Source organism: Eriocheir sinensis, chromosome 43, assembly GCF_024679095.1.
Source record: "Eriocheir sinensis breed Jianghai 21 chromosome 43, ASM2467909v1, whole genome shotgun sequence".
In the NCBI taxonomy this organism is placed as follows: Eukaryota; Metazoa; Arthropoda; class Malacostraca; order Decapoda; family Varunidae; genus Eriocheir; species Eriocheir sinensis.
In genome coordinates this window covers 8,573,119-8,595,629 of record NC_066551.1, presented here as the reverse complement: position 1 = coordinate 8,595,629, position 22,511 = coordinate 8,573,119, and the positions used below count along the sequence as shown (strand labels likewise).

The 22,511-nt window shown below is 40.0% G+C and overlaps 1 protein-coding gene across 1 annotated transcript; it reads left to right on the top strand.

Annotated features, from left to right (window-relative positions):
• Window positions 1-10,758: 10,758 nt before the first annotated feature.
• On the top strand, window positions 10,759-22,421 carry LOC127010436 (F-box/WD repeat-containing protein 2-like). The gene is made up of 5 exons (XM_050884587.1): window positions 10,759-11,211; window positions 14,300-14,452; window positions 14,549-14,775; window positions 15,043-15,925; window positions 19,734-22,421. The coding sequence occupies exons 1-5, from the start codon at window positions 11,078-11,080 to the stop codon at window positions 20,314-20,316; spliced, it is 1,980 nt and encodes a 659-aa protein (XP_050740544.1). The 5' UTR covers window positions 10,759-11,077; the 3' UTR covers window positions 20,317-22,421.
• The last annotated feature ends 90 nt before the right edge of the window (window positions 22,422-22,511 follow it).

Here is a 22,511-nt window from a genome sequence, read left to right as displayed (position 1 = left end):
TGATTAGTCATTACCCAATAATCATTAAATCTTCTCTTTGATTGGTATTAATCTTATTATATAGCACTTGCTCTGTTTGACTTTATAACAAATATCAGCATGATATAATGGAAACCTAGTGTCACTAATCTTGAGAGAAAGTTGATGGAAAATCTAAGAAAAATAATAGAACTGTTACAGCTTTTGTGATTCCTACATATCATGTTTAACCTATACATGTCAATGATTCATTGATGGTAAGCCTCCACAACAGGGCAGGGAATGCATCCAGTGCTGTAATGAGGTAGGAGATTGCTTGCCGTCTCTTGCTTTCAGCTGCAGCTGCTGGATAGCTCCAGCGAAAAGGCAGAGTAAGACCTTCCTGCTGGTACACAGCCTCTTCCTTGTCAAGACCTTCAGAGTGCCTCCTCGTGGCATCCTTGGTAACTGGGTCCCAGGCTAAATCTCTGGAGGATCCCAGAGCAGGTTGGAGCCCCAGAAGTGTTGAGTGCATGGCCCACTGTCCTGTGGACCTCCACTGCCACTTCAATACAACCCTGACAGGTGGGGCATGTAGCCATGGTAGGCAATCCACCTAGCCTGACCTAGGAGAGGAACAACTCCGACAACAAACTCAGGCAGGTGAGTTTTGTTAGCTATGGTAGGCAATCTACCTAGGCCCTCAGCTAAAAACAGGAATTGTGTCACAAAGGGCATCCAAGGCAGACGCCCAACCCCACCTCTCCACATACAAAGCTGATCGAAGACAATGTTGTATTGTCAACGCTCTGATCTCATGAGATTATGGGAAAATCTGTCATTAACCTGGTAGCAGTGGGGATCATGTTTCTTAATGGTCCCTCCAAGCGAGAAAAATGAGAAAAAATCACCCCTCACACAAACCATTTCATGATATATATCTAAGCATTTGTGATCAGATTATCTATCATCTATTTTGGGGGGGTTATATCATGGCACAAAATTGGCCCGTCACTGCTACACTGTAAAGCCACAAATTTGGCCCGTTGCTGCTACCGGGTTAAACAGAAAATGGTAATATCAATAAGTCGTGGACAAAACTGCTGAGAAGTAACATACAGTTATTGTATTTATTAGATTTACAGAACAAAAGGGCTTGTGTGGGATGTGGCTAACAATGTGACTGATTTCAGTGGACATATCCTCTTCATGAACAGTTTCCTTGTTCCTTAGGTTTAGCTCTATCCTTCTGTTGAGGCAAGATCAATAGGTTTTGTTGATGATAACAATGGTGACAGCTCATCAAACATGGCATTAGATAAGGCCTCCTTTCCCCGTTAAAGCCTTGGTTGCAGTTTCACATTAAGATTTTGTTTTTTTCAATATTTTTAAACTGTTCTTAATGAGATGTGTATTATAATAGTAACTTTATTGTAATTATCACTGTCATGACAATGGAGCTCCATAATTCCTTTGAGCTTCTAACATCGAAGTCATCCAAGGCAAACTGGAAGAACATTTCATAAGGGCATCTCTCTCTCTCTCTCTCTCTCTCTCTCTCTCTCTCTCTCTCTCTCTCTCTCTCTCTCTCTATGAGCGGCGAGTTGCGGGCTTTTATATATATATATATATATATATATATATATATATATATATATATATATATATATATATATATATATATATATATATATATATGCCTGGATTTAGGGGGGCACAAGGGCCAGTGCCCAGGGCCCCTGCTTTAGGGGCCCCGCTGAAGCGTTTTTTTTTTTTTTGTTTTAAGGTTCTATACCGAGGAGGGGCGCAATCGATGGGGTTGTTACCACAACATGATATCCCCCCAATATTTCTGTACTTTAAGTACCCCTTTCTAATTTTCTATTGATTTAATCTATATGTGGTTTCGCCGTCCGTCATGGACGAGGTAGTTTGCTCGCAAACTATTCTCCTTGGAGCAGGCAACATTTCCACGCCAAACATACGTAGTGGTGCCGCTACTTCGCAGCAAATTAATATACCTGTGTTACGTGTATCTCGTTGTTGTATAGGGTTTTTATTCTTAAGGAATCTAATTAAGTGCCGTCAAACCCGTCATTCGTAACTGTGAAGTTAATCAAGTAAAATAAGCATCTGTATTAGTATTAGCGAAGCGTGGATACATGAGAGTCTCATGTATCCACCTGTAGAATCAAGATCAAGATCAAGCCGTATGTAAACACAAGCACGCAGCCTGCCCTGCCGCCCAAGCGAAGCGGAAGCAAGCTTCCTGGTGCTGCTGCTTGGTGTTGTGGTGGTGGTGAGTGTGTGTTTGTTCGTGCGTGCGTTTCAGATTTGCGCACGCCGCAAGCTTGAAGATATGTCACTGTGATTGGCTCTTTTGTTTGAAGATGACCAATTAAAAAAAGCGTAATTAATTCAGCCAATCATAGTGCTTTATTTCATCGAAGGAAGGCAGAGCTGTTGAATTTGAATCAGTTTGAGGAAGATGTCAGTGTGCGAAGGATGTCAGGTGACTTACTTCCAGTGCATCGCAAGATTTTTTGAGAAAAACGTCCCTCTCATAGATGACGACTCCAGTGACGACGAATAAGGTAATGTAACCGTTAGGTTAGGTTAGTTTTAGGTTAGGTTAGTGTTAGGTTAGGTTAGTTTTAGGTTAGGTTAGTGTTAGGTTAGGTTAGTTTTAGGTTAGGTTAGTGTTAGGTTAGGTTAGTTTTAGGTTAGGTTAGGTTAGGTTAGTTTTAGGTTAGGTTAGGTTAGGTTAGGTTAGGTTAGTGTTAGGTTAGGTTAGTGTTAGGTTAGGTTAGTTTTAGGTTAGGTTATGTTAGGGTTATGTTTAGTTTAAATGCACGTGAGTTGTGGTGGACTGGTGGTGGTGAGTGTGGTGTAGTGGTGGTGGTGAGTGAGTTGTTGTGGTGGTGGTGGTGTGTGGTGTTGTGGTGGTGGTGAGTGAGTTATTGTGGTGGTGGTGAGTGTGGTGTTGTGGTGGTGGTGAGTGAGTTGTTGTGGTGGTGGTGTGTGGTGTTGTGGTGGTGGTGGTGAGTGAGTTGTTGTGGTGGTGGTGACCGTACCACAACACCACACTCACCAGTGGTGAGTGTGGTGTTGTGGTGGTGGTGAGTGAGTTGTTGTGGTGGTGGTGAGTGTGGTGTTGTGGTGGTGGTGACGTTAATGAGAATGATATAATGAAAGAATTGTTAGAAGAAAAGGTTGATGCAAGTGAAGCAATCGAAAATCTGATAAAAGAAGATGTGGAAATATGGGTAGTTGCAACAGCTTTGGTCCCAATTACATTTTTCCCTATAATAAGTTAACTTCGCATCTTGAACGGTGAATCTGACAGGTGAATAACACATGAATAGCTGATCACAATGGGATAATTTTCGATAATATCCCATGGTTAAATTAGGAGATATACCCGAGCATCATACCAAGCTGGCACATATACAAGTCCCGATTTAAGGAAAAAACGACCCAGCCAGCCATTTTTGCTGAGCCTACATGGCTTCTTGTCCACACATGTATACATACATATACATATTATGTAATACTGCAAACTCATATTTTACACACATATTTTTCACGAGGTTTGTTGCACCAGTTATACACATGAATTTTCCTACTGAACTGAACAAAACATTTTATTTAAAAAGTAATGATTTGCGACAGAAATGGTTTCAGATTCATTCAAACCACATCGAAATTTACTGAAATAGAAAAAAAGTTTTGTACACCAACGTGAGAAAGGTGTTTTCTGGAAATTTACCACCTAACCTGCCTAGTCTAACCTAGTTGGAAATTTACCACTTTCACCTATCTACTATACATTTCAGCGGCGGACAAACGCTGTTTTTCGTAAATATCTCCTAAACGAATCGTTGGATCAGTATGATATTTCAGCACACTACAATTATCGTCCGGACCTAATTTATGGCTAACATACCACATTACTATATGTGTTATGGGAGGAGTTTACTCGTGAAAAATAACACAAACCCGACGAGTCATGTTGACGCATTCGAAGGAAAGTGTGCCCCCCGAACACCCTCCCAAACTATTCCTGACCACAACTACTTCTCCCCTTCTCGCTCTCATTATCCCTCCTCTTCTCCTTCTAGCTCCTCGCCTCCCTCATCACTCTTGTGTCCCTCCCTATTTCTCCCATCACTGTATTTATTAGAATGTTATGTAGGTGTATATGTATATATATGATTATTAACTAAGAGCATGGTACAATTCCACGGAGGCAAGACGTATTTCACATTGATAATTACTGTACAACACCTGGGTGCGCCTCGGCAGTCAATGAGTTATACCCTGCCTCTGCAAGTCATAGCCTCGGGCTGGGGAAGGGGGATGGTGTGAGTAGGGGGGTGAAGAGGGGAACGAGGAGGGGGATACTGCAATATAGGGGTAGGGAAGGAGTGGTCTGGGGGTTGTTCGGGCCGTTGGTGGAGGGGTTAGACGAGTACCCCACACTCGTCCGATTCTGTATAACACCTTAGATATGATGACTGGATTAGGCTTAATATCAGTCAGTAAACTCCTAACATAACACATATTGCAATATGGTATGTCAGCCACAAATTAGGTCCGGGTGTTAAAGGTAGTGTGCTGAAATATCATACTGATCCAACGATTCGTTTAGGAGATATTTGCGAAAAACAGCGTTTGTCCGCCGCTGAAATGTATAGTAGGCTAACCTACTTTTATTTTGTTTCATTCACAAAACTGGAATAGCCTAATACTATTGGCTCTTAATCTATGGTAGCCTAGCATATACCTTCCAGTTGTGTGCTGAATTGCTCACCTCGCCACTTAGTATTTGAACTGTATTTCTTTTGTACAGGCCGACAGCTGACTTATCACTGGACTGGACCATCGGTTACTGAAGGAGAATACTGTCACTCCTATAAATGTGAAAGCTGGCAACCACTTCCAAATGTCATAACAATGTCCGGACGAGAGCGAGATAAGGGAAGGAAGTATCAGTCAGGCTCAGCAAAGCGAAAAAAAGTTGTGCTGCTAGAAAATGAACAAAAAAAGCTACCAAAAATCACAGGATGGGTAAAGAGTACTCCACTAGATGAAGTTAATGAGATACCCTTAGAGCTAGGAGAAAACAAAGATGAAGCCAGCATTGATTCAGAGGCTTCCATTAAAGCATCTAACGAAGCACCTTCAAGTGAGCCTGTTACTACAGTCGCCGCAAAAAAAAATGTTACATCATGATTTTTTGGTTACGTAAACACAAAAATACAAGCTAAATGGGTTTTATTCACCTTTTCATGATTACAATATTTATACAAAATTGTTTACATTTTAGTATTTTGTCATATTTCCTTTCATCTTGATGACCCTCTCGATCCTCCTGGGCATGGAAGTGGCGAGAGTGGCGAAATACTCCAAGTCCATCGAAATCCACTGCTTCTTCAGGGCCTCCTTCAGGTCTGGTATGCTGCTGGGTCGTTCCTTCTGCAGGGTGTTCTTCACTTTGTTCCATGCATTTTCGATTGGATTGAGATCAGGGGAGTTACCAGGCCACTCCAGAACGTTAATATGGTTGTCCTCGAGGAATTTCTTCACCGCTTTTGATCTGTGTGCTGGTGCGCCGTCGTGCATAAAAAAGTTGCAGTCGTGTATCTCCCAGAACTTCACCATGTGGTCACGCAGAACATCGATGTAGTTGTCTGACTTCATAGTGACGTTCTTGGGTAGGAAGAATAAGCCACCTCTGCCCTTATTCCCGCTGAAGGCACCCCACACCATCACGCTGTCGGGATGTTTCACGGTTTTGACTGTGTACTTCGGGTCGTAGCGGGAGGCATCTCTCGGGCGTCTGACGATCTTCGAAGTACCCCTGATGAGCCGGAACGTACTCTCATCACTGAACATGACCTTCTTCCACTCCTCTGATGTCCAGTGTTGATATTTCTTGCAAAACTGCAGCCTTTTCTTTTTCATGTTCTCAGTCAGAAGAGGTTTCTTGGCGGCTCGACGTGTTGGCAATTTCAAGTCTTTCTGAAGTCGATGCTGTATCGTTCTGACTGTGACCTTCTTGAGCAGCTCTGAATGGTTTTCTTTTAGTTCTAACGCCGTTATACTAGGGTTTGACATCACTTCTCTCTTCAGAAGTTGGTCTGTGCGTGGCGAAGTCTTCCTTGGCCGGCCAGAGCCCTTCTTCCGTCGTGGAGTGGTACCCAGGGGCAGTGCGCTACTTGCTCTCTTGAGGCGGTAAATCGTCATTCTTGCGACCTGCAGCTCAGCCGCCACGCGTATCACACACATTCCTTGTTCTAATAGAGTCAGGGCCCGACTCTTCTGCACCAAAGACAGGTGACTTTTTGCCATTGTGACTGGTAGAAGTGGAGATACAGGGCGGGAAAGGTGGGGGTCGAGTAGAAAATGGTGCGCTCGGGAGCGGCACACATTTGCCCCTCTTTCGTCGAGCTCCGGGAGCTCACTGAGGAGCGAGGCGTGGGGTGGGCAGGGTTTCCACAGCCAAATAAATCTTTACCCTGGAATTTTGTGAAATTTACCCTAAATAGCCATATTTTACCCTAAATCTCTCTCTCTCTCTCTCTCTCTCTCTCTCTCTCTCTCTCTATATATATATATATATGTGTGTGTGTGTGTGTGTGTGTGTGTGTGTGTGTTATTGTGGTTAATAAGTAAAAGTAAGTGGATTTGTTACAACACACATAGGCAACTTTCCTACTCTTTACTTGTAAGGGAAATTTTTTTCTATATATATATATATATATATATATATATATATATATATATATATATATATATATATATATATATATATATATATATATATATATATATATATATATATATATATATATATATATATATATATATATATATATATATATATATATATATATATATATATATATATATATATATATATATATATATATATATAATTAATTTGCAGGAAACTTGCATAATTTATAAACAAAATATGAAGAGAAAAGATTTACACCATCAATATGTTTTAATGATTGAATATAAATCCATCATCTACAAATATGTTCCTGACCACATGAACATTTTGCTATGAACACAAAACTTTGTTCTCTTTTAATTAAATTCCAATAAAGAAGTAAAGATGTACGCACCTGTAACTCTGCATAAAATCAAACTTGCATATGAACAAAATATCAAAAGAAAAGATTTACACCATCAATATTGTTTCAATTATTTACCATAAATCCGTTTATAAATATGTTCCTGGCCACATGAACATTTTGCTGCTAACACAAAATTTTATTTTTTATTAACCTAACTGTTCCATTAAAGAAATAAAGGTGTACGCACTTGCACTCTATAAAACATCAAATAATTAATTCCACCATATAGCCATAACTTCATTATTCAGGTTGCAAAATGATCATATAGTAATTGGAATAATTTCACCATAAGTAATGTATTCTATATCTATTACACTTCACTGCAAGTGGCATTGCTTTTGATTGCCTTAAGGGCTGAAATCATTTTTTCTTCAATAGTGAAAGTGTCTGATGTGGCATTTTTGTTGCTAAGGTAATATACCATGTGCATTAGTCCACAGAGGGTTTCATTTTTTAGCCTGGACCTCTGAGGAGTCTTCGTTAGGTTTAACTTGCTAAAAAACCTCTCCACCACTTGCATTTGAGAATGGAAGAGATAACAAGACAGAGACCACTACTTTTAGATTAGGGTAGCAAGGAAGGTTGGCAGAATTTCTCTTATTAAGTATTGTATCCCAATACTCCAAACATGGTGTTTGAGCTGTCAACTCTTCACAAAAGCAGTGAGACCTCCACTCCTCATCAGTTTTCTTTTTGTCTGCATATTTACAAAGCTGTGGAATTGCATCAAATACAGGTGCCAAAGATTTAGGTTGCAGGTTTACAGCATTCTTGGGATCTAGACATTGCACTATAGAATGGATGGGCTCTTCAAATGAAAATCTAGTCTGGATCTGTCTTACAGATTCAATGAGAAAATTCGCTTTCCACCCCAAAATAATAATAATCCATGCACAGTAAAAGCACAATATTACCCTTATCATATACCTTCCCCCAATTCCCCTAGATTTTGCTTATTTTAGGCTTACCCTAAACTTTACCCTAAAGAGGGTCCAAATCCCCTAAAATGGGGTATTTTACCCTAAAGTGGAAACACTGGGGGTGGGAAGGGAGTAAGGGGGGACCAAGCGCACTACGTCAGCACAAGCTCCGCCCACTTCTCTTATGGCGGGAACGTGAGTAAAAATGTTACGTTGATTCGCGTGTAACATTTTTTTTTTGCGCTCAAAATGTAACATTTTTTTTCGCGGCCACTGTAGTGTCAGTACGTCTGTGGCTGTCAGTACAAATGAGCCTATTGCTAGTTCCAGTACCTCAGTAACTGTCGGTGGTAATGTAAGTGACTCAACTTTAGAGAAAAATCAAACCGTGAAACTGACTTATGAAAATGACATTGGTCTTTGGCCTGAACACCTAAGTGAAGACTTTAGAAGTTACTGGATTGAAAAGGGAAGTGCTAAATGTCGTAATTATGTTGGCAGTGACTTCAAAAACTCAGCAGTTAAGGATGGAGAAAAAACTCGCTATTGTTCAAGAAGCCTTTTTACTAGAAAGCACACATTATCTGGGGAAGATATTGATCTTGGATGGTTATGTTACTCAGAAAAGACTGGCTGTGTTTTTTGCTTTACATGCCGCCTTATGTCACAAACAAAATCAAAATTTACCTCTGGTTTTAAAGACTGGAAACATGCAAGGGAGGCCATTGAAAGTCATAGTAACTCTGAAATGCATAAATATTCACTGACAAGCCTAGCAATTAGAAAATCGCAAAGAGGACAAGTGAATGAAGAATTAGTTCGCCAATATCAATCTGAGCATTACTATTGGAGTGAGGTTTTGCAGCGATGCGTGGATGTACTCATTTTTATTTGTGAACGTGGGCTACCACTCAGAGGTGATAATGAAGTTATTGGATCACCTCATAATGGAAATTATCTGGGTATATTAGAGCTCTTAAGTAAATATGATCCTTTCTTGGCAACACACATAAAGAAGCATGCAAATCAAGGGAGTGGACATGTAAATTACCTTTCATCCACAATATGTGAGGAGTTGATAGAAGTTCTTGGAAAGCATGTTATGTGTACAATAGTTCAGGAAGTTCAGAAAGCAAAGTATTACTCAATATCTGTAGACTCTACACCAGATATATCACATGTAGATCAACTATGTCTAACCATTAGATATGTGCTGCCAGAGGGACCAGTTGAACGCTTTTTAACATTTGTCCCATTACTTAATCACACAGGCAAAGGAATAGCAGATTTAGTTCTGAGTTTTCTTGAAAGTAAGAACATTTCTATTTCTGACTGCCGTGGCCAGTCTTATATAATGCCAGCAACATGTCTGGCAAGTACAAAGGAACTCAGGCATATATTAGAACAAAGTGTGAATTTGCTGATTTTGTCCCATGTATGGCCCATTCTTTAAACCTGGTAGGGGTTTGTGCTGCTGAATGCTGCAGAGATGCTGTCAATTTATTTGGCATAATTCAAAGACTCTATGTATATTTATCAAAGTCAACATATCGATGGCAGAAACATCGACAAGCATTACAGGAAAAGCCTGTTGTTAAGTGTTTGTCTGACACGTTGGTCAGCGCGTGCAGATGCTGTAGAAGCACTATCAAAGGGATATGAACAAAGTATGAATGTATTAGAAAATCTAATGAATGATGACAATCTGAATGGTGAGGCTAAATGTGAGGCTTCTGGTATTATGAAAGAGCTTGATAAACTAGAAACAGTAATTTTACTGGTAACATGGGAAGATATTCTAACTAGATTCAATGTCACTAGTCAGAAATTGCAGACCTCAGGCCTTGACTTTAACACAGCAGTAAAATTGTTAGGGTCACTAAAAGATTTTGTTCATGATTTAAGAGATCGCTTTGATGAATATGAAAAGATTGCTGTAGAAAAATGTGGACACAGTGAGTATGAAGGAGAGCAACGGCGTATTCGAAGAAGAAAGCGGCAGTATGATGAGAGTGATAGTGCAGAAGATGCTCATTTACAACCGAGAGAGCAATTCAGAGCCATGGCGTACCTACCTATCATTGATCAGCTAGCAACAGCACTTGACGATCGCCTTAAGGCATATGAAAAGTTAGGAAAACGGTTTGGCTTCATGTCGCATATAACTACCATGGAAACAGAAGAACTTCGAAAGTCTGCTTCAAATTTGGTGAGGACTTACCCTAGAGATTTGGAATCATGTTTGGTATCTGAAATGGTGCATTTTCAAGCTTTTCTGCATAAAATTGATTCTGAAACCACTTCACTGATTAGTCCAACTTCAGAATGTAATATGTATTCAATACTACATGAATGTGATGTTGTATCAGCCTTTCCAAATGTAGAGCTAGCATTCAGGATATACCTTTCCATGTTTGTGACAAACTGCACTGGGGAAAGATCATTTTCAAAACTAAAGAGGATTAAGAGCTCAATGCGAAGTACAATGAATCAAAATCGTTTGGCATCTCTTACTTTATTAAGTGCTGAGTGAAATTCTCAAGAGAATTGACACAGCTGAAGTTATTCAAGACTTTGCAAGAATGAAATGAATATATAATATATATATATATATATATATATATATATATATATATATATATATATATATATATATATATATATATATATATATATATATATATATATATATATATATATAATTTTTTGCGCGAAAAAAAAAAAAAACGCAGAAGATTGAAAACAAGTGATTCAAGCAATAAAAGCTGGAAAATTATAGTGCGATAGTGCATCACAGTGAGGAAAGTCAGATAATATAATGCCATTGAAAAGGAAGGAGATAAGGAGAGGACCGAGAGGGGGACCCAGCAGGAAGCGATACAAGCGATGCAGTCAGAAGAAGAAGAAGAAGAAGAGGTGAACGGTGTGTGTGCCGCGGAGGGCCTGCTGCTGCTGCTGCTGCTGCTGTGTTCAATGCCGGGGAATGCCTCAGGACCACTTGATACAGACGAGGCGTCCATGTCCCTGAGGCTGGCTGTTTGAGGTGTCGGCATGGAGCGGCTCAGGCAGCAGGTGGAGGCCCTGGAGGTGCAGGAGCAAAAGCAGCTGCTGGTTGAGCTTGTGGCAGGAAGCCCACCGGAGGTACAGCTCAACCTCCTGCTGCCGACTGTCACTGCCGCAGCAAGGTTAGTGGGTGTTATTCTAGTGTTTGCCCATACTCACCCCTCGCAACCAAAATTGGCTAGGGGGCCACCGCCGAACCGGGGTGCGGCCAACCTAGGCTGGGCATGGAAGGGGTGACCCGCAGCATGCCAGCCAGGCCTGCTAGTGGATAGGCAGGAGCAATACTAGTATGTCTGGTAGAGTGAGTCCTCCAGATAGTTTTACAGGCACATGGTCAGAATTCAAGATTATGTCAGGGGTAAACAAGGGTATAAGAGTTGGGTCAGTTGTCAGCTTGAGTCATTTATAAAGAGCTCAGCTGCAAGGGACTAATGGAGGCGCCGTTTTAACATGTTAAGACGGGTGTTTCAACTATATGGGGCAATAGGGTATTCCAGGGTTGCACTACACCAGTGGTTACTGTTACTGTTGCTGAGGCTTCAGGCCCTACTCTGCTGCCAACGCAGCGCTCAGCAGGGCTGTCAACAATATAATGATGTTAGCATCTAAGAAATTGACCTCAATGCACATGATTGTAACACTGTAGGACTTTGTGAATGAGTGATTAGGTGCTTTCTTGAAGGTTACTGGTGTCATTTCAATATTCTTGGCATTATCATAGTCACTTAGCAATGTTTCAAATTGCGCTAAATTATCAAGGGTAATACTTTCTAAGAAGTCCGCCTCCCCCTCCGCCACTCCAGCCCCCCTACCTCCCTAGACAAGCCTGGGGAACCAGGGTTTGGGGGGGGGAGAGCCAAAATCACTGAAAAATGGGCTTCCAAAATTCCCATAGAAAAATCCCTAAATTAAGGAAAATTCCCTACATGTGGGGGGGTCCAGAGGGGGCACAGCCCCCCTTGGGTAGGAGAGGGGTTGAGGGTGGCGAAGCCCCCTCGTTAGCAGGTCGTAAAGTTCGGTTGGAGTAGTTTAAATATGCTCCCAACCAAAAAAAAAAAAAAAAAAGATTTTCTGGCACATCATACATGTGCGGGGGGTCCAGAGGGGGGCACAGCCCCCCTTGGTTAGCAGCGAGGCGAGGGGGGCTGTTAGGTTATAAAGTTAGGACTTTCCTTACTTTCGAGACTAGGGAATTTTCCTTCATTTAGGGATTTTTCAAGGGAAATTTTGAAAGCCCAGTTTTCAGTGATTTTGGCTTCCCCCCCAAACCCCGGTTCCCCACAGTTCCCCATGCTTGTATTGGGGGGTAGGGGGGGCTGGAGTGTTGGAGGGGGAGGCAGACTTCTTAGAAAGTATTACCTTATCAAGATCATTTATAGTATGTATCACAAATATCAATGTTTTACTTATTATTTATCAAGACCATTTCTTTCATAGTATCACAAATATTCAACATTTTATTTCCAACTAACTGAACATTTAACAGACACAATCTATCTTTGAGTCCCGTCTGAAAAACTACTCAACATTGGTCATATGCTGAGTGATTACTTTCAGGCTTTTTGTACATCATACAATTTATGCATTTCTTTTCAGCCATGGTGCAATCCTATAATTTATGATCTCTCGCACATTTGGCATTGTGGAGCCTCCCTATTGCTCTTGGCAGTACAGTTGGCCTCAAGGTGGCTGTATCTTTGACAGTGATACATATAATAGGCGTACCTAACAATCACCAAATGGGGGTGTACAAACTTGGTGGAGGGACTTTTTTGGCAGCCATAGCCGGTAGCTGGCTAAAGAGTAGCCTATCCAGATATTTTGTTTTTATTTATTAATGATCCACGAGACATCCTAGAGTTAAATCAAAGTATGTGCTTATCTTTGTATTCATTCATACACACACTGGTAATATTTCTGTGGGGTCTGATTTACTTGTTTGAGTGAAATTCTGTTGTGATAAACAGGCACCAGTTCGGGTCACTAGTAAAAAATGAAACAGGTAATGTAGGTTTTGCCTCCGTGAAATATACACAAATAGATAAATATGAAAGCTCACAAAGTCACAATAAGTGACATCACCTGCTTTGCGCAGTATAAATATGCTATTTCAGGTATCTGACACCCATAAAATAGCGTGCGCGCTGCCTCTGGCCTCGGAGCTACAGCCTTAACATTGCCAGATTGTCGTACTCAGCCGATTATATTTCCCGACTTCCTACCTCCAAACTGTCTTCTGGGCTCCAATAAGGAAACTAATTTATAGTTATTGTTAGAAGAGTTAAATTCTGATGTTTCTTGGCAATAGTTAGGCGTCAGAAACAGGTAAATACTATGCTCTGAGTACAACAATCTGGCAACTGTAGCTATATGTATTTTCATATTATTGTTCTGTTGTTTATTCAATGTTGTGTTCAAGAAAAAGAATACTCATAATTTTACTTAGTTTTTGGGTATAAGGATTCTTTACGAAATACAGTTATAACATTACCTCCTACTAGTTAGGAAACGTACTGAATCCTGGATCGGCTATGGTGATGTTAGGTACGCCTATTGCATGATATCTATTTCTCACAGTATACATTCCCCATTCTAATTTTATCTTGTCATGATACTTGTGGATCAGCTGTCAAATTTCAAAATAGTCATACCTCGTTTACGAGTTTAATTCATTCTGGAATTTTGCTTGCAAATCAAAACTCCTAAAGCAAAACAAATTTCCCCATGTAAATTAATGGGAATCCCACAAATGTGTCCCATATCCCCAAAAATATTAACATGAAAATCAATTTACATATTATTTTATACAGAATAAAAGTTATTTTACTTACAAATAGCAATGCTAAATAATATATAATGTAGTATAATAATTTAAATATAAATAATATAGTATGATGTATTGATAATATAGTGCTGAAAACACGAAGATCACACACTAGGTGACTAGAGCACAAATGTCGGACTAAAGGAAAAAAATACTTTTCTTGAGAGATTTTTGACATTATGAAAGTGTCTGAATAAGGGAACTACCTCCCATCATCATACAGACCAAGCTTTAGATATTCAGCTTTTATAATGATCTCATTTTTCAGCCCAATGGCGCTTAGTACCCTTCTGTTGTTCTGTTGCTTTATGTACATGCATCTTTCTTGTTTGTATTATATTTGACCCACAGCTACATGAGCATAAGAAAACTTAAATATTTTTCAGCTATGTAAAGTGGCATTTAGTAACAAACCTGCAGGGACAAGACACTCCTGATCTGCTAATCCTGCTGCCTCCAGAGCTTCAACTCGCTGTCCTGTCATTTTTAGATGGCCCAAGTCTGTTGCGTGCCTCCCAAGTGTCCAGAACATGGAATAGGTAATACTAACAGACAATCTTCCTTGCAGAAATTGATGTTTGAGAATTTATTTGTAGACATATCTTTTTCATTGTCATTATAATTTTTTTTTCCAGTATCATAAAAAATCATGATGAGCTGTGGGTAAAACAGTGCTGCAGACTAGGGGTGAACATGAGCAAGGTTCCTGGATGGATTGAGTGGCACAAGGTGTACATAACATCCTTGCGGCAGCAGGCGTCACTAAGGAATGGAACAGCTTTCACTGAACGATTTATGCAACTCCAAAATTGCAAGAAAGCAGTCAAAGCAGTAGATTACCAAGATGGATTTCTTTGTACTGGTAAGAAATAATCAGGTCATCATTAACTTAAGGTTCTCATCTCATGAGTTTTAGAGAACATTAATGAAATATGCTTTTATATCACACATTTCATTTTCAAGTATTTAATAAGGGGTCCAGGTATTGAGTATAGGCCCCCCTGTTTTTTCAATCAATCTTCCATTTATTTCTCAAATTTCAAAGTATCTTATTCATAAAGGTATACCCACAAACACATTCTCTTAGCCTTATTCCTATGTGGTTTATTCATTTTTATTATTATTTCAGTATCAGAAGAGGATTACATAAATATCTGGCAGCTGGACCTTAATATTCCAGTGTTGACCTTTCCTGTTGAGCGTGCAGTGTCTTGTATCAAGTTCCGGCCCAACTCCCTACTCCTGTGTGGTCACTTTGTCGGTATCCTGACCTCCTGGGATCTGTGTGGCATGAGACAGTCCCGGTATACAGTCTGGGAGCATTCCGGTAACAGAAATCAAGACTACTTGAAAAACAAGTTCAAGATGCATGCTGGTCCAGTGTTCAGTTGTGACTTTTCAGAAGAACTAGACCTCTTAATCAGTGGAGGTGCAGATGAGTGCCTCAAATTATGGTCCCTATCGTCAGGGCTTCAAGTCAAGTCCTTGTCCAACCAGGATCACTGGGTCTTGAAAGTCATACTTAAACCTGACTTGTCCTTTACCTCCAACCATGAAATTGTGTACATGACCAGAGAAAATGTGAAGAAAATTTCATGGCCATCTGCAACAAAGTGTGATTCAGAGTATGATGTGGGAGAAAGTGTTGACAGCTCCACTGACTCAGTGAAACGATATGGCATGATTGAAAAGATATCTGCTAATTTTAAGATTAGTCTTAATGAAGGCCACTGTAACTTTTTCACTCCTGGTTTACAGTTTAGTAGCAAATATATTGGATTAATAAAACAAGATGTGGAAGAAAAACATGCAAATTTGTGTGTATTTGATATTGAGACATTTAAATTGAAACACAATATATCATTGAACATTAAAGTGAAAAAATTACTTGCTCTTGGAAACAGATATGCTTTGTTGCTCACTATCGGCAGTGTCCTCTACTCCTCCACGCTGGTCATCATTGATTTATTCACCCAAAAAATCATTGGAACTCGTTCCATACCGCATTCCAAGTAAGTTGAAAATTAATTTTCTTGTTTTTAATGTTTGCATCTCTAGGTTATAGTTTAAGGATACTGGCATTAGGAAAGTGTTTTCAGAAGTTAATGGTTGTTTACATTTTAGTACTTGGTCCATGCATTTAAAGATGTAGTAATGATGCACTTTATACCAAAAGAATATGAACAATAATTAAATCATCAATACAGCTTGAAATCATCCAAAATCAGTTATTAAGAGTAGGGCAATATTCTGTTTTGTGTACTTCATAAGTGTATTTTTTTCAATATATGTAGTTCTAGTAGCCTAGGTTTAATAACACAGGCAGCCCTTAACATTTATGCTAAATGGATTATGTATCTGAAAATATCAACCCTAGGTTACTGGGAATCCAAGAATTACCCATCCACAATGTCTTATGTTTCTATCTGGCCTTGTGTATTGTTGAATTTGTCAGTGAGTCATCCAAATTCTCACAAAAATGTTTTTTCTATTCTTATTTTCTCACATTTTCATCATCAGAGCACCTGCATGAGCTGTTCCTTTTCACCTGTCACTAATCCATCACAGCTGGTGTTGTATCTTCTCTGTACAGTACCCTCTCGAGTTTCGCGCTATCCGAGTTTTGCGATCCTCGAGTTTAGCGCTTAGTCCTAAATTCTTACCGTCACGACTTTCGCGCATTACCGCCACGAGTTTTGCGCTCCTTTGATATGTACGGGTCACGTCTACCTACCGTCGGTGTCATGTGTGCTGCCTTATAAGGTGGTGTCCAACCATTGGGGCTATGGGCAACCGCGGTTGCCCGTATGCCCAACTGGGAGCGAGTTGTTGGTTGTCCGTATGAATGGAAAACGGTTGTGAGTACGAGCGTGGGTACGTGGGTACCTCACGGCTGCATGTAAACAAACAGACGACGGCAGTGGCTGAGGAGTGAGGAGCAGTGGAAGATGGCTCACCAAGAGACTCGTAAAATGTACTGGCAGAGCTGCTTTGCTTACTACTTGATTAACAAGATAAGAGAACACCCCTTACTGGGGAACCACAGTCCAAAAAACTTTTTTCTCGAGTCTATGAAAATTGTAGATCTTCCAGTGTTTTTTTCCTTTTCTTCTTCTTCTTTTGACCTGTAATGCATGGCAGCGATGGTGAAAAGTAACCGTGGAAAATAGCAAAAGGGCATAGAAAACCAAAATCAGGGAAAGAAAAGAACAGAAAAACACTTCAGTTTAGGGTGAAGTGTATAAGTGTGCACTGTGAAGTAAGTAAGGGCCGCTTTCACAGTCACTGTTTGTTTTGATCGTTACCAATGGCGGCGATCGACGCTCTAGTTTTCCACGTCCCAAAAAAAGTAATTTTTTTCCACGGGCTGGAACCAATAAGCGAGTTTCGCGATCCTTGAGTTTAGCGCTATACCATCGGAATGAAGCAAGCATGAAACTCGAGAGGGTACTGTAGTTCAGTTTGTAACTTTGCCCTATAAGGTCTTCATTCCAAATGAACACCACTGAGTGCCAGGATTCGAACCCAGGCCTTCTGACTAGAAGTCAGGGCAGCATACCGACCAGACCACCGATGGGCTAAAAGGTTACCGCGCCAGAGGCCACTTCTGCGGCCATTAACTGACGCCCCAGCCCCGCACTGTGGACATGAAGGTGAAGATAACCCCGCCCACACCCGTGACTGACCTTCACCTACACCTTCACCTTCATGTCCACAGTGCGGGGCTGGGGCGTCAGTTAACCCCTTCAATACAAGCAGACAAAACATAACCTCCATGCCATATCCTGGTTTTACAGACTACGTAGAATAGTCCAATGACCATGACGCACATACAGCGTCTCTAGGATATGGTTCGAGAGATGAAATGACTCATATACTGCGTCATGGTACTGAAGAGGTTAATGGTCGCAGAAGTGGCCTCTGGCGCGGTAACCTTTTAGCCCATCGGTGGTCTGGTCGGTATGCTGCCCTGACTTCTAGCCAGAAGGCCTGGGTTCGAATCCTGGCACTCAGTGGTGTTAATTTGGGATGTTTTTCACTGTGTTAATACAGTTGTGACTTAGCCAGTACCATTGGTGACCAGAGAGCATGAGACCATTCCATCAAAGCTTCACACAGGCCACACAACCATGAACACTGGATGTGTTTTTGATTACTGAGTGCCTTAAATGAAGGAATGGAACACGGTGTTGGAGTTAGTAAGTTGTTTGAGATTTTTGAGTTCAGTGTCTATAAAAAAAATTTATTCATTTGGGCAAGGCCACTCACGGTAGCTTAGTCCCAGCGACTCCACATCCCCCTTCTGGCTGGGTAGCTCCGAGCAGGATGATGTAACCTAGTTGTCATGTTAAGTAGTCAACAAAATTGCCAAGAGGGGCTACATGCCAAATTACAGCCTTCTAGAGGCAATAGCAAAGCCACACTAGACAAAAACGGCAAAATGTCTGGAGTTCGTCCAAATTGCTCTCGGCAGGGTTTACGTTTCAAGATCTAGCGACGAAACTACTTGGAGTAGGGAAGCGTTATCCACCATTTTGGAAAGCACATTGGCAGGGCTAAATCATTTGTTAAATAAGTTTTTTGAAATTCTCAAAATAAATGAGTGGGTTTCAAGGTTGGGAACTCAAAAATACTTTTTTTTTCGATTTTTTTTTGTGAATTTATTCGATTTTCAACCCTTTCCAGTCGGTTTTCGAGCCCGGTCGCTAAATAAAAAATATAGCCCTTGCATTTTACTGTCGATTGATACAATTAACTCTTCCGTAGCCCCAGAAATAAGGGAGTTATGGTGATTCTCACCAAAGCGGTTGATTTTTTAATATTCGCTGCTTATGACAAGGGCGCCGCAAAATCAAAAGAGAAAGACATCCATTACTTGAGATGGTTCTGCTACTACTACTACTACTACTACTACTACTACTACTGCTACTACTATATATATACCTATATATACAATATGGTATGGTATGGTATGGCGCCCATCTTGTATATCAGCCCAGCCCCCCTCCTTCCCCTGGAGCTGGATCTGCCACTGGTGTGTCAGGATGGTATAGAGAAAGTAATGTTAGTATGTATGTGTAAAAGGTTTGGTATGGTTATAACAGCAAAGGTAGAGGATTGTATGGTGGTTGAAAGGATAATGCTTGGTGTTGTAAGATGGTTTAGATATGTGATAAGAGACTCTGTAGAGTATATAAGGGTAGGATTGATGGAAAAGCGTCGGAGGAAGACCCACTGAAATGGATCATGGACGAGTATTGGAAGGAGAGACTTGGTAGGTGAGGTATTAACTATTCTGAGAGGGAGTGCCGGAATGGAAAGTTGGGAGATATTTCTGCTGATGCCCACCTTGAGGGAAATCCCAGTTAGGGAACGTAATGTCTGAGATATGGACATAATGATAAAGTGCCTCAATTTTATTTATGTGGTAAGTTTTGATGTGGACATTTATAGTTATCGTCTTTACTGGCTGGATTCCTAGGATGTTTTAAATCTCCAGACTTTTGATGAAAGAGATTTGTCTTTTTTTTCAATTTCTTTCATATATGGAATTTTGTCGTGTTTCTCATAACCTTTTCTGCATAATCATTTCTACTTTAATGTTTTTCTAAGTATGACTTATTTGATTCCTGCCTGACTACAGGTGCCACACATATTGTGTAGAATTGAGACCACTGAACAGAATAATACCTCAAAAAGAAGTGTATGTTGACAGCTGCCATATTTATAAAATCATGCCAGATTTCAGTCAGTATGAGACTGTTAAATAGTGAGAATTTTTTTTTAGATAATACTAATTGATGTCACCCTCTGTTGCAGAATGACCACCCCAGATGGTGCCCAGTTAGTGGTTGGGGATGTTGAGTGGCTGGATGGCCTGGGAGTCCACTTACCTGGACCACCTACTTCACCACCTACTGCCCATGTTGAGATTTCAAATTGTGATGAGAGTGCAGCAGTCAGTGCTGGAAAAACTCAGAAGCTTGCCAGTCATGGCAGTGAGACAGAGGTTAGTGAGACCTGTATGAATACAAGTTTACAGTGTCACGACAAAACAAATTTATCACAGAATTTGATGTCATGTACTGAAAGAAAACATGAATCAAAGGAATTTTGTAACCAACGTATTGATAATGGTGAAATTGAAGTGGACCAGATGTGTATTGATGCTCCTTGTGTATACAGTGATAAACAAACTACCTCTAGTGCAGCCATGCAGTGTGAGTGTGCTAGTGATCAGTGTAAGTGTCTTGTGATGGATCGATCCTCAATGTGTATTTCCCAACAGCAGGAGCATCCAAGCTTTCTTGTGCTGGCTGCTGGGATATTGAATGAACCTGGTCGTCTGTTTACTCTGTGGTGGGCTTTATCAAGGCACACACATAAATGCAAGAAGGAGTAGAAAGAACCACAGATGCTTTGTTGAGTTTAAGGAATTTTATAATAGGTAGTAAAGCTACCTGGGGAAACCTGGGGAAGGTAAACTGTGCTAACCCAAATGTTACACTGGTCCTGCATCCCAAGGTAATGGGTTCTTATCCACCAGAGGCTCAAGGGCCAATGCGACAGAGATGAGCACCAAGGCCACGTGCAGTCATAGCGTATGCTCCCAGTGTTATCTTTACCTACTAACACTGTAAAAAGAGGTTAATGTGTTATCTAGAACTTGAAAAGAATTACACTAATTAATGGATATTCTCTGTTAAGGTCAGGAAGCGATTTTCATTCAAAAGTAAGCTCTTGCAGAGTATGACAGAAATTAAAAAATATTAATCTCAAGATTAAGACATATTGATTACCAGTAATTTTCTGGATATCTAGCCATACATGAATATCCATTTTCCAGTCATATGAATGAAAATAAGCATCATTTGTTCCTTTTCCTGCAGACAGGATGAGAAGTGAAAAATGAGTTTTGTTAAATTGAAAATGAAGCCACAACAAAGCATTTTTCCTATTGCTATAATTATTCACATTTGGTGAATTCTAATTTGGCAAGCTTTTTTCAGCACCAGTTAGTTGCCAAATGCAAGACTACTGTACTGTTTGTAAATGAGTACCATGTTTTTTGGCATTGAAGACATACTTTTTTTTATCCAAATAAGGTTAAAAATTTGGCATATGTCTTGGACACTGAATGTTGCATTACCTGTAGGCATAACTTAGGCCTATAGGAAGGGTACAGATCATATAAGATGTTGTTGAGACCCTACTCACCCTGGCAGTGTCCTGTGATGACAAGGAAACACTTATAGCAGCTATTGTTATGGTTTTGGTGTTGGTCTTGTAATGAGAATCACCAACTCCCGCCAAATCATGTTCGTGGGGTAATAAAAAGAATTTGTAGTAAAACCGATAATCCATACAGTATTGTAATGGTAGGTAGTGTGAGGTTTTACCACATGCTTCCTCTACCAAGTCTTGATCTTGATTATAAGCTGAGTGCTGCTAGTCAATGCGAAAATTCGTCAGTGGTTAACAAGCCTCCAGAGTGAGCAAAAAGTCACCTTCCAAATGTTGCTGCTGTTACGGTATGGTATACATGTGTATTGTATGGTTTATATATTACAATATGGTGCTGGTCCAGTAGTATATGGTAGACATGTACTGCAAGTCATGAATCAACCAACAAAACATATTAGTGAAATTGGTGAAGGTCAGGATAGTATGTTTATTTATTCATATTTTTAAGATATAGCACTTGAAAATGGGGGGTGTCTTCAGTGTCAATGAATATTGTAAGGTTTACAATAATGTTGAAAATTTTGACAGTTTTGCCTTGTCATTAAAGTGTACAGCAGTCTTGGCACATCATATTCTTCCCTGGATATTATTAGTCACACTCACTCAAGCAGAAAAAAGAGGTTTTATTGTATGGCAACATTTTACAGTGTTATCATAAAAGCCTATTATAGCTAATAGTCACCAGTTACATCATCGACCATAGGGTTTGAATACAGAAATCCTATTTGCTTCAGTCACTTTGTTCCCTGAGAAAGCTGACCATACACCTGCCAGACACTGTGAAGGGGTCAGGGGGAGGCGCTTTGTGGTGAATATTAGCTCAGAAACAAATATCCAATAATGAGCTCTAAAAAGTACCATATCTTCCCCATCTTTTGTAATAGTTGGGCACCCATACAAGAAGTTTTCTTCAGTCAAACAATTAATATAAATCATTACTTTTGACTGTACCCCCTGTAATAGATCTCCATTTTCTATGTTTTTTTATATACTAAATTTGTAACTTCTCCCAATTTTTATATATTATTTTATTAAAATACTATATTGTCTAATCTTGGCTTTATGCCTGACGTAGCAGGATACTGCATGGATTTTGCCTCCCACCAGAAAATGTCCATATCTTGAATACAAAGTTATTGTTACTTGAGAGTGTAATAATTTTGCAGCATATTGAATTACCAAAGATGGCTGCATAAAGGGGAATGATGAGTGAAATTTCATATGCACAGTTTTGTTTTGCAAATAAAAATATTTTAATTTTTCGATTTTATATTTTCAATAGTGTACCTCTATTTTTAATACTTAATATTTTTAATACTTTTTGTAAGAAGTGGTTTTATACAACCTCTTAGA

Bases quoted from the DNA above. Each gene is read 5' to 3' on its own strand.
- LOC127010436 (XM_050884587.1), top strand. From the start codon at position 11,078: ATGGAGCGGCTCAGGCAGCAGGTGGAGGCCCTGGAGGTGCAGGAGCAA. The intron at 14,453-14,548 runs GTAATACTAACA...TTTTTTTTCCAG, and splicing joins GTGTCCAGAACATGGAATAG to TATCATAAAAAATCATGATG. The intron at 14,776-15,042 runs GTAAGAAATAAT...TTATTATTTCAG, and splicing joins AGATGGATTTCTTTGTACTG to TATCAGAAGAGGATTACATA.